Source organism: Lytechinus variegatus, chromosome 18 (genome assembly GCF_018143015.1).
Source record: "Lytechinus variegatus isolate NC3 chromosome 18, Lvar_3.0, whole genome shotgun sequence".
Classification (NCBI taxonomy): Eukaryota; Metazoa; Echinodermata; class Echinoidea; order Temnopleuroida; family Toxopneustidae; genus Lytechinus; species Lytechinus variegatus.
Genome location: NC_054757.1, coordinates 21,547,741 through 21,560,984, shown reverse-complemented (window position 1 = coordinate 21,560,984; position 13,244 = coordinate 21,547,741). Strand labels below are relative to the sequence as shown.

General features: G+C 36.5%; 1 protein-coding gene across 1 annotated transcript in view; it reads right to left on the bottom strand.

The window, feature by feature from the left end:
* LOC121432035 (dorsal root ganglia homeobox protein-like) overlaps window positions 1-12,541 on the bottom strand; it is a 40,541-nt gene extending 28,000 nt beyond the window's left edge. The window contains exons 1-2 of the mRNA XM_041629855.1: window positions 12,103-12,541; window positions 10,776-11,004 (exon numbers count right to left, since the gene is read on the bottom strand). Coding sequence (XP_041485789.1) covers window positions 10,776-10,881 — 106 coding nt within the window. The 5' untranslated portion in view covers window positions 10,882-11,004; window positions 12,103-12,541. The remainder of the gene's footprint in view (window positions 1-10,775; window positions 11,005-12,102) is intronic.
* Window positions 12,542-13,244: the final 703 nt, after the last annotated feature.

Genomic DNA, 13,244 nt, shown 5'->3' with positions numbered 1-13,244 from the left:
ACGAAAAGAGAGGAAGAGATAGAGAGGGAGAGAGAAATAGACAGAAAGGTGAAGTGTTGAAGAAGAAAGGATTTTTAGTCATGCTATATATCATGTATATTGTGAATAATAAAAAACACCTTTTTGAAATATTTATATGATTTTGCTTGTAAGGTCGTATTTATTATTCAATCAATATTTCTGGACATTTCTATATATTTAAGCATTCCATTATCACGGAAATATATTTTTTATTTACTGAAAGGTAATTTTCTCATCCTATTGTGTGGGTGTGCTGTATTATCGAATGTTATCTTGATACTCGGTGAGGATGACCAAGACTTGATTTCATTTATTTCTTGCACCCCTCCCTTTTTTATATAATTCTACAGGGTTTTGTATATATTCCGGGATAAACTTAATGATTTTTTCCTTTTATTTCACTATAAAATAACCCTAATGTTTGCTGCAAACAAGCACTATACGCCTTTCCGTTAATTACCACTAACATAATGGCAACAGAACTTGAAGATTGACTCGACCATCTGAAGATTTTTCGCCTGGGATCGGCAGGTGCAATACACCGGGTGAACACCCTACTCCTTCACGAATACCGTATTGGTTCTTAGAGGTGCATATATAGCTTGTGATTCTCCTGTACACGGGACCAACATTTTTCGTCCTTTCCGATGGACGGAGTGTTTCCCAACTGCATTCACACCTACTCTGAATACAGCGGTAAGGCACATGTTAGGCGTCTTTCGGCGTGAGCGGGACTCGAACCCAATCACGCTGAGATCATACGAAACAGGCGCCCTAACCGACTGAACTACTGTCGAAATCTTTTTTTACAAATTGGAAAACATTAGGTACCGACGTATCGGAGTTTCCTTTTAAAACATTTGAGAAAAGGCATGTATGTGATATAAAAAAAAGAAGAATAATGTATATATTTTCAAAAAATTATCTTAATGACGTAACATGTTTGTGTGAAAAGATCCACATACTTTTGAAGAATGTTATAAGGGGAAATAAAATTCTGTTTGCAAAACAAATCTTCACAAAATTTGTTGCCATGAAATACTCCCAGAGGCGATATCACGACTGATCTGTTAAAGATTATTTTTTCTTCAAAAATGCACCTTGTTGTCATAGAGTAAACATCATTGACTTTGAAATTTAATGAGCGTTTTTAAAGTGTACCGTATTCTACCTACCAGAAATCAAACATTTAAAATAACTTTCAAATGCTGCATTTATTATAGAGCTCTTAAAAGAAAAGTCCACCCCAACAAAAAGTTGATTTAAATAAAACGAGAAAAATCCAACAAGCACAACACTGAAAATTTCATCAAAATCGGATGTAAAATAAGAAAGTTATGACATTTTAAAGTTTTGCTTAATTTCACAAAACAGTTATATGCACATCCTTGCTGATATGCAAATGAGGAGACTATGACGTCATCCACTCACTATTTTTTTTTTAATTATATGAAATATGAAATATTCTAATTTCCTCCTCATTGACGAGTGATACAACGGTTAATTCCTCCCTTAACATGTGAAATTAGCACTGTTTAACACTATATGGATCAGTCAAGTTGGTCCTTCTTGCAAAATCTATAAAAAATGAAATATTGTATTATTCAAACAATAAAAAACAAAAGAAATCGTGAGTGATGGACATCATCGACTGACTCGCCTAGTTGTGCATATCACTATTTTGTGAAAAATAAGCGAACTTTAAAATGTCATAACTTTCTTATTTTACATCCGATTTTGACTGAAATCTTCAGCACTAGGCTAGTTTGACTTTTCTCTGTATATTCAAGTCAGCATTTTCCTGGGGTGGACTTGACCTTTAAAGTCTGCTGATAATGATAGGTTTTAGGCGTTACATAAGCCTATTTAGAAATGTTGGGAGTATTGTAAATTGATGATGAATTCGAGTGTATCTTCCGATCAGAAGGATTCTAACGAAGCAGTAAGCCGACGAATCCCCCTGACAAATTCAGTCGAAGTGAGATGGGTAAATGGCGGGAGGTTAATTCAATCCAAAGTAAAACAGAGACCTCGGTATAGATAACTGTGTTAGTCTAGTAGGCCGTGCACTAAAACAAATCAAAGTAATTTCAAACAGAAAAGGGAGAGAAAAGAATAACGAGAAATTGAGTTATATGTAACCGCCTAACCGGGGACGTGTATATAATGTTAGGTGGTAAATGAGACACATGAGTCGCCTTGTATGTGATAACTAGCTTCCAAGGGAGGAAATGTGATCTCAAATTGGAATAGATTGCTTAAATTCTATTGATATTGGCTTGAATTTAGCGCCCCTTTCTCGTCGTGGGAAGTGGGAAATTAAGAACACGGGAGAGACAACATTTATTTTATCAGCCCAGCTCAGAGAGAGAGAGCACATGCGCACCCGTCCGCCCAAACACTTTAACCAAATTTCACCGAAATACGATTTTCACTTAAATTTGCTAATAGCGTCTCTTTTCGACAAGAAAATTTGCCCCTTTAGTGAAACCAAAGTTTTATTAGATTAATGGCACCGCGCGAGGAAAAATTCGGTTGGAGATTTTTTTTCCTCCTCCTCTTCTCACGTCTCTCTTCTCACTTTTCTCCATCCCCCTTTCAGGGTTGCAATTTGAGTACTTTGAGAATTACTGCAATAGGCGTCTGACAATTTGGGAGCAGTGAGTTAATACAGCGATAATGCATTGCGCTAATGATAGCAGAGCGATGCTTAAATAACACGTTAAATTAGGTTGGAAAAGATGGGTGCGGTATAATTTCATCATTGGGGGCGATTTGGGAAAAGGAAGAGACACTGTATCTACTTCTTCGATTGGAGATCCACCCATTCAAGCATCGGCCGCCATTTTGGTCTTAAAACCGCCATTTCACGTGCCACCGTAGTTCATGAAATGAAATAATCTCTGCAAATATTTACCCCTTATAACCAGCCATTGGATTCCTATAAAGACCGATATTTGAGAGTGCACTGGTTCCTAATCTCACCAAATCTGATAGCTGATCTGATAGGTTTGTTATTGATGGCTTACCTGTTCTTCACTTTTGTTACCCCCCCCCCTCCCCATCCCGAATGCCAATCTTTTCTTTAAATGTATATAAAGGTGTCTCTTATAATGATAAATAGAAAATCAATGAAAGATATTTTGTTTGAAATAAAATCAGTGCAATTTAGTTTATTCATACTCACATTCTACAAATCATACAAGACAAGTATTCATGATGTATACAAATGAAAATGAATTACATTTTATTAGAATAAAAATTGATGCAATTTAGCTATTCACATTCCACGAATAATACATCTATTCATATTTTATTTGGAAAGAAAAGATTATTTTGAAGTAAAAAATAAATTCTTGAGAGTTCATACCTTATGTAAACTGTACCATGTACGATAATATATATATTATTATAAATTATGTTTTATTTATTTTCATTCACAGTGTTTACTTCAGTATTTGATATGTAAATCATGTATGTACACTTTGACAGGGCTCCCTTGTAAAGCAGGCCTTTTGGCAAGAATGAGACTACCCTGTCTTTTAAAGAAAACGTGAATAAATAATAATAATAATAATAATATATATATATATATATATACATATATTTATTTATTTGGTGTTAGTGATGGTATCAAAGTTTTCTAATATTGTGCTTGTTTCTCAATTAAAATTGATGAATTTTCTTTTCCAGATAAATGAAAAAGTACATTTCCGTCATATTTACACGTGATTTTATGCACCTGAAATCGATAAATGTATCTTTTCTAAGAATTTGTTTTACTTATGTTACTTAGAATCGAACTCCGAACACTGTGAGTTATAATGGGTAAGCCCAGGGGTGGATCCAGGATTTTTCGAAAGGAGGGGGGGGGGAGGGATCACATTTTCCCCGATGAAAAATTTGAGAAACCAAAAAAAAAGGGTTTCAACCCAAAATTAAGGGGATTTCGTCCACTAAAAAATTGGATTAAAAAAAACAGACAAAAAACACTTTCGAAAGGGGGGCACACTTCTGTTTTAACGGCATTTTTACATTACTGACAAATTTTAATTGTGCCTCTCAAGGGGGGGGGGTGGCACGGGCTGTCTGTGCCCCCCCCCCTTTCTGGATCTGCAAGTGGGTAAGCCTATTTGAGTGCTTATGGAAGATACAAAGGAAGCCTTCGATTTTTTAAGGATTGGTGAATGAATATCAAATCTATTGCTATTCGTATTCTTAATCTGCGTCCTAATTACCAAGCAACCCTTAATCAACTTTATCAAACCATATCTCCTTTTAACAAGAAGCTCTTATTAAAGGACATTTAACTTTCCAATATATTATTTTGTGATGAAATATCAACGATGCATTGCGATTAAAGTTGGACAGATATTCGTCTCATGAATACAAAATTGAATTTATATTCACTTCGTTATTGGCGTAATTAAGTTTTTCAATTAATTTATTTTAACTGGGATCTTCTACATTTACAGATACCCGATAATCTACAGAAGGAAATCCAGAGATTAATAGACGGATTTAGAATAAATATATTTTATTTGGATAAAACAGAGATGTAGAGAGAGAGAGACAGAGAGAGAGGTGGAGATAGAAAGAAATAGAGATAGACAAAGAGGGGGAGGGGAAATGATTGGAAAAATAGAGATATATATTTTTTTATAAAAACTGATAGAAATAATCAAATGATAAAGTGAATAAATTTCATGTTGTCGTCCTTTGGGAGTTTAAAACTAACGAAAAGAAAACACAGCTAATCATGCCAAAGTGCGGGATCAAGTCCTCTGAGACTACCCAAAAAGCGAAATATCTTTGGGGATAAAGGGCCTAAAAAGTAATCTTGATTTTAATGATAAGATTACTTATATATTATCAAAATGATAATGAATGCAGTCGTCATGGTTGTGTTTCGTGCACTGCATAGAAAAAAAAGACCCGAAAATGTTAGTGATATGCATGCATTGAAATAAAGTGCGACATTATAAATAGAATGTCCCTGAAGACGGTTTCATGCGCTTAAAAAATAGAAAACATTCACTTGTGTATGGATTTCAATCTATTTCATAAGCCAAAATATATTTGTTTTAAATACACATATTCATCTGAACAAAGCTTAGACTGTATCAAAGTTGTGTCCTCTCCACGCTACTATATGGATCTGAGTGCTGGAGAATGACGGAGAAAGAAGTCCATAAACTGTCAGTCTTTCATACAAAAAGCCTCAGAAAGATCCTTCAAATTTTCTGGCCAAATAAAATCACAAACGAAGAACTGCTTACGAGATGTAGGCTAACCAAGAGAACATGGGAACCATAATCCTCAGAAGACGATGGAAATGGATTGGACATATTCTTAGAATGGATGCCCAGAACATCACCCGTGTAGCTCTCAACTAGACCCCTGAAGGGAGAAGAAAGAGGGGGCGGCCCAAGATCACATTACACAGAACAGTAGAGGGAGAACTAAAACAACTAAGGCACACATGGAGAACTATACAGATCTTGGCCCAGGACCGACAGAAGTGGAGGACATTCGTTGCTTCTCTACATGCCGATAGAGGCATAGCGGGCAGTAAGTAAGTACTATTCATCTGAATTGAATGACAGATTTTCTTTAGGATTTGGTATATCGTACATGATATTTAAACTGTCCAGAATTTAACAATGAGGTAAGGCACACGTCCCTAAAATACACGGAGAGCATGACTTTTTACCGACGAGGACATTGTGAACGAACGACCCCTGGCATGCCTGGAGTCGATGATTATACCGAAAGCCAAAGATATCAACAACATCTGTGACCGACAAAATTACTAGGGGAATATTAATTTCATGAGGCATACACGTCAGTTATTTTCACTGACAAATGCACACTAATGGGGTGTTTCAAGAAACTTACGATCAATTGCGAGTCTATTTTCGGTCTCTAAATCAATCATATGTCTTGCGATGAATTGTACTTTGTGATTGATTGCTTATCTGCTCCTTGAAACAAGGAGTGTAATCTGATTTGCTACAGATAAAATGGTTCTATTGATTGCAAAATTGCAATAGAATACCTGTTATTGATTGCAAAGGTTGTGAAATCCAATGAAATGCTCCTCAAGGAAAGCCATCGATATCAAGAGCCTGATAAGTCCAAGAGACCAATGCGTCGTAACGTTGCGACGTTAAGCCTCTAGTATGTCTACTGGTTATAGATCTAGAGAAAACCGTTATGGTCAACATTAATATCCAACCATTCATCGAGATAGAATGGCTTAAAGATATCGAAAGGCTTTAATATGAGACTGGCAAGACAACCAGAACAGTCATCAAGACGAAGGAAACACATAATTTTATCAAGATCCCATTGAAAAAAAAATGATTGGATAGCCCCGGCAATCACCAAGATCTTTAAGAATCGAGACGATTGAGACGGTCCTGACAGAAACAAGGTTGAGGGCATAATATAATCACAAACCAGTGAGACCGACAGAAAGACCCAGATAATCAAGATCTTGAGCCAAAGACTCGACGAGATTCTGAGACAATCGAGACGACCCAAGAGTTACCGAGTTCGACAACCGTATCGATATGCCCATGAGGCCGATGGGTCGAGATGACCATGATAACAGTCATCAGTGTCTAGCCTAAATGCTCTGAGACATTTAAACGATCCCCAAATTGGAGATCTAGATTGATAAGCCCATGAGACCGAAAGGGCGACAAGACAGTCAGTCACCAATGTCTCAAACCCAATAACCGAATGATCCTGCATGAGACAGTTAAAACGACCCCGAGATCTACAAGCCAAGTGCGACCATACACACATCGAGATTAAGAGCCATGTACAAGATAAGTCCACGAAATAGGCGGATCAACGCAAATCGTTTCAAGATCGAGAGACGCTCTTATAGACGACCTATACAGTCCGATAAAAAGAGTATACATGAAAATCACTGAGATAATAATGAAATATTGGGATACTTAGAAATCAAAATGCCCTTCAAATTAATCATTGAATTTCTCTAGTCGGGGGAGAAAAGTTATCGACGAACCCATTGGACAAGCCCAGGCGTCATCGAGACCGAAATACGAATAGGTTGAAAGTGCGTAAGACCAACGAATCGACCGAGACCGATCTCGACCCAAAGAATTGACTGTCTCTGAGACTGTTGAGAGGACCTTCTTTTATCGTAAAGATCGACAGACAAGTTTGTCGACAGATTAATGACGGAGGTAGGACGCTTCCACAAAGACGGTCAGAAACAATGGCAATCCTATCCATCGATTAAAAAAAAATATGTAACTCTTGTATGGCACCGCACTCACGACCTCGAAACTGCAGGAATAGTAAGTACTCCATGACACGATAAACAGTATATGGGACGATACCAACACGCATATGGAAACGCAACAGATAAAAGTGTGGCACATTGCGCGCGATTGACTTTGGAGTACTTTTAAGTGTTTCGATGGCCTCAATATCGATGATCCTTACCGACAAAGGCGAGGTCGATCTTTCGGCGCATGAGACCGGCAGTAAACTAGACCGGGAACCTACGAAATCCATATGCACAAACCTAACCAACCAAGAAGCACTTACTTTGACATACTACTACTACAACAACTACTACTTCTACTACTACTACTGCTACTACTACTACTACTAATACTACTACTACTACTACTACTACTACTGCTACTACTACTACTACTACTACTACTACTACTACTACTTCTACCACTTTACTGTAATCTTTCAAACACACAAACACGCAGCCCCACACCCACCCTAACCCTCACACCTTCCCTGTTACAAAATCACGAGTGTGTGATAAGGATAAACTCCGGGGAAGCATTTCATGAAACAATAGTAGTTATTTCCATTGAATGCCGTTATAGGCTACTGAAATCCTTGATTCTGATTGGCTAAAAGCATTGAATCTCACTGACAATTTGCTCCATGACACACTCCCCATGAGAACTTTGGCATGTTTGGAGAGAGCGAGAATTAAAAGTCCATCGCATAACCTGCGATTGGTCTGCGATCTGATTTTGTGATAAAACGTAGTAAAATTTGGCGGGAATATTGAGACATGTAACATCTCACTGTTCAAAGCTCTGAATCAGCGTAGAAATACTGATGTTAAAATACGTGACTATGTTACAATCCTTATTACAATAAAAGCGAACAGAATGTCTGGTCTTATTGACGTCATAGCAATCGGCTACGATTTAAAATTTATATTTAGCTCATACTCTAAACTAAAAGACTTGCAATCATGAAAAATTGTTGTATAAGTATTTTTTCAGGTAAATATTTATCTCAAACAAATTACTTTTCATTCTTATTTTCAGAAAAGAGCGATTTGTTAAAAAATCGAATCGATTACAAGTCGTAAAGAATGCGGAGCTCTATTCCCTCGCACATAGAATATTCATATAAGTTATCCTACAGAAATTTTCGGGGATACTATTGCAATCACTGTAGACTTCACTTTCCCATTATTTTATCATTAATTACATCGAAATAATTGTATACCACGACCCTTTTTTCAAAATTGTTTTAAAAATGCTAACTTTGGTAGGACAATAATCGTGTTTTAATGATGAGGAGAACTATTCGATTTATTAACCCCTTGAGTGTCAAATATCTGACAGTGATACCTGTCACAATTAACTATTCATACTTTAGTTAAATCACAACTTTGGTCATAGTTTAAATTAAACTCAGTTCAGAATACGGGTCATTGAGACCAGCGTAAAATGGTCAGGTTTATACTTGTTTGGAATTGTATCTCTGTCTTTCATAAATATTTTTAAAATCTTTCTTTTTACTTCTTAATTTCTTTACGCGCCTTGAGCATTCTACAAGTACAGAGTGGATTTAGTGTTTATAAGCCTTATGTATCATCATTCCTATATTATCATCATCATTATTATTAATATCATAATTATTATTGTAACCGGGCAACTTTTTTAAAGATCAAAATCGTTTTCATACATTATATTAAGCATCTCCGATTGAAATGTTACCAGCGCTAAAATCTGAATTAAGCAAATAAAGCAAAACACATTCGCTTTTCGTGCATTAATGGTATGCTCTTAATAAAGTAAAACATGAAATATATATATATATATGTGTGTGTGTGTGTGTGTGTGTGTGTGTGTGTGTGTGTGTGTGTGTGTGTGAGGGTGTGTGTGTGTGTGAGGGTGTGGGTGTGTGTGATTGTGAAAGGTGAAGGTACCGGCGTTCAAAGCAAAGGGTTCGATTCCCGGCAGAGACATTTTTTCGGCATTGCCAATTTTTCCAAAGGGCAGATAGCTCTGGGGAGCCTTGATTTAAGCTACGTCTACTATTGTTCTCTTCATCCATTATTATATATATATATATTCACAATTGTATACAAGGAGATGAAGATGTGTGTAATTAAAACATTAAATTTTCAATCACAATATGAGACAATAAAGAAATAATGCTTAAATCCACTTTCTTTTCGGGAAATTATTTGGCTTGTCGCAAACCTTTCTTCCATTCTGACAATATTGTTCTTTTTTATTTATACAGTGTGTTGGTTTGGATCATTAGGTTGAATTATCAAAGAGTAATGTTGATACGCGGAGCGTAATCATACCCACATTTTACACAGGGGCGGAACCAGGTCTAGAAAATAGGAGGGGGCAGTAAAATCTTTTACAATAAAAACGGATCTTCACTTTAAAAAGGAAAACTTTTTTTTTCAAATTTTACTTCTAAATGGGAAGGTGGCAACAAGATACTGAATTGTATTCCTTGTGTGCAGCGTTGGGTAAAATTGAATTCGGGTAAACAAAAAAAAAATACTGTTGGCAATCACATGACGTGCTCGCAACCCTGAATTAGCGTCTATAGTTGTTTGGTAAAGTTACATATTTTAAAGGCAGAAAATGTGAATCACATTCAAACATGCGGGTAAGCAAAAAGAACGACTATTACTTTGAATTTCGAATAAAATGTAATAATGTGGAGATTCAATTATTTTTGGGCGTAAAGCATGGGTAAATTTTTATCGTCACAATCATCACGAACATGAAGTTTGTAGAAACTACGTTTGTATGTTCAGAATAGTGGCTTCAGGTTGTAGACATTGGAAATACTTCTCTCTCCAAAAAAGAAAAATCAGATGAATAATTCACTCCTCGAATTAAAGGGAGTAGATACAACTTTACTAGGTTAAGAGTGACTTTCACTTGTTGAGAGTGAATTTTACCATTTCAAAGGTGGTAATTTGTGTGAAACACTCGTATTCTCAGTCCAGATTCAGTGATTCTCAACCCTAAAGAAAGTGACCTGAAGGAAAAACGAGTGAAAATTCACTCATTTTGGGAAGGGGTAGGCCTCTACCTTCCAAAGAAAGCAAATAATCCCCCAAAAGGTACAAAATTATTCTTTATTCAAAAAAATCTGCTCGTTTGCTTCATTCGATCTTGCTTTTCCAATAATTTGCACCACTTCCGAAATTCTACTCCCTCATTTTGGGCAGGAAAATAAGCCACTGATTTGAAATCTATTGTAATTTTCATTTCCCTAATCAGATCATTGCATGGTCGCTGAAATTTAGACACTTTGCATGTTCAAAACTTTAGGATTTCATACGGGGGAGGGGCAAGTGTTTGCACCCCTTTTTGCACCCCTTGCTTGAAATAGGTAACCATTTGCCATAAGGAGAGATACGGAGAGTTATCAAACACGAATATTAAAAAGGAAGCATATATATTTATCAAACTTACATGGAGAATCGTCGCATGCATGTGGACAAACACCGCCGTTTGATAGATGGGCCGCAGCGGCCGGACTGCCGGCGTGGTGTATGGTGGAGCACTGGTAACAGTACATTTTTTTATCGTCCTTCAGCTACTGAAACCAGCTGGTAAGCTATATGGGACAGTCAATCTCCTCCTCCGGACGAGTTTCGGCTGCTCCCCCTCCACCAAACCGCAATAGACTAAACAGTGGCGGCTAGTTAAAAAAACAGCAACATTGAAATTTAAAACATCATGCAATGCAAAAATGGTACAGAATTTCATCATCAAGTTCATGGCAATGCAAAAGACGAGAAAATTACTTGACATTAAGCATATTAAGTGGATGTCTGTTGTTATTTTGTTTATTCCGAGATCCTCTTGATTGTTTCATTTCTGATGGGCTTGATTCATTCAAATCCCATACCCTTATAGGGGGCCGGTTATTGCGGTTCACGGCGGTTTGCACCCGAAGTAGGATGCGACCAAAGCAGTTTGGCCAATTCGATATGAACAATTAGTTACAAGGCGCGCGTTGCTTTGTTAGGCAAGCGCATTTCAAAAGACACGGCGAAATTTAGCCAACTGAACGTTAATTGGCAAAACACTGTAGCAACAGAGCACTGAATGCATCAAACTTCGGCAGCAAAATATGTCTTGAAAAAGTTATAGATCTGCATTGACTAAATTCATACAGTAAACTCTAAATCATAATATATAATGAAAACGATACTAAGATAATGCAAGCCTTTTATAAACAGATCCCCCAACAAAATGGGGAAAATTCTAAACTAAAAGATGTTGAAAGCTCGTGTGTCGAGGGGTCATGCTCTAAAGCATAAATAAAGAAAACACTAGATGACGGCGCATATATTTACTAATCAACTCGTTACAAACAAAAAGAAACCATTCAATGACGGCAAATAAATTTACTAATGAACGAGTTACAAACAAAAAGAAAACCCTCAATGACGGCAAATATATTTACTAATGAACTCGTTACAAACAAGAAGAAAACACTCGATGACGGCGAATATATTTACTAAAGAACTCGTTACAAACAAGAAAACACTAGATGACGGCGAATATATTTACTAAAGAGCTCGTTATATACAAAAATAACATAATGACGGCGAAATATATTACAAATGAATTTGTTATAAATTCCTCTAACTAGCAGTAGTCTTAAGGTGCGAGAGTGTTCTTCTACGGTAAAAATTAAATGAAATAATGGTTAATTAATGAGAGTGTGACTTGTAAAAAGCTTTTATGCTTTTATCTTAATGAGAATAAGTCGAAGCGTCGATCTACTTACCGAGTTATAACCAGCACAAATCGGTGAGGTAACAATTATCAAGTATGACTGTCCAATATCAAGATAATATTCACGGTCTCGGGAGCACTGAATATCCTCAGGTTAAGATTGAAATTGAATAAAATCACAACGTCTTGCCGATGAAATACATTGGATATAAAGATAATGCTTCCTTCAAATCGACGGTGAATTAAGAAATACACTTCTGTGTCGATCTGTGGATTTAAAAGTCCGGTAGTTTAAACTGCCGCGAACGCCGAATGATGATAGCAGACGACAGCGATTGACATTTTCTTGGAGGGCGCGAAAATGGAAGTGACCGAGGCGGACAATGTTGATGAAAGCGATGAGAATTCGATTCCACTTGCGATCATCACTTTTCCTTTCTCTTCTTGTATCGCCCTGCGGTGTCGCCTTCTTCGTGTATCATGCGTGCGCAATACAATTTGCGCATTCGTCATCTGCAAGTGTGTCGGCTAATGGACAGATCACTGCCTCATTTTGTCATCGAAGTGCGTAACGTGATTTCTTTCTTAAAATACCATTTTCGAGAACACGCCATTGAAAATGATATTTCTGTGGCTTCTTTGACATTGACATTTGAGAAAAAAAACAGAGGTCCTTATCAAATGTCCTTATTTATTTTTAAACAGAATTTCTATGTTATCATTACCATGATTACTATCCAATATCTTTTCCCAATATTTCTTCGCTGTAATTTTGTAATGAAACTAAGTTAGGGGCTTGCATTTTGTACAAGTTTTTTTTTTCGGCAAGACCCTCGGATTTACTTTTGAATACAAATGTCATCTGAGATAACTTTATTTATTGAATTAAGTTCCTTAAATATATGATTATATATATATTATATTATGTCTTGTAGCATTTTCGACCTTGTTATGTTACGTTTGTCATAATCATGTACAATTGTGAAACGGAAATCAGTAAATCAAATCAAAAGCGATTACGAAAAATATATTTTTCCCTTCTCTTCTACTGTTAAGAATAAAAGATTTTTTTCCTTTTGTACTCTTCAATAATAACACGAAATGTTATGTTGTTGCAGATTCTGCAACGCACTGCACATGAAAGGGGGAAATTTGTCTTCTTTGCTACGATTCGTAATCTTATTACAGTTTGGC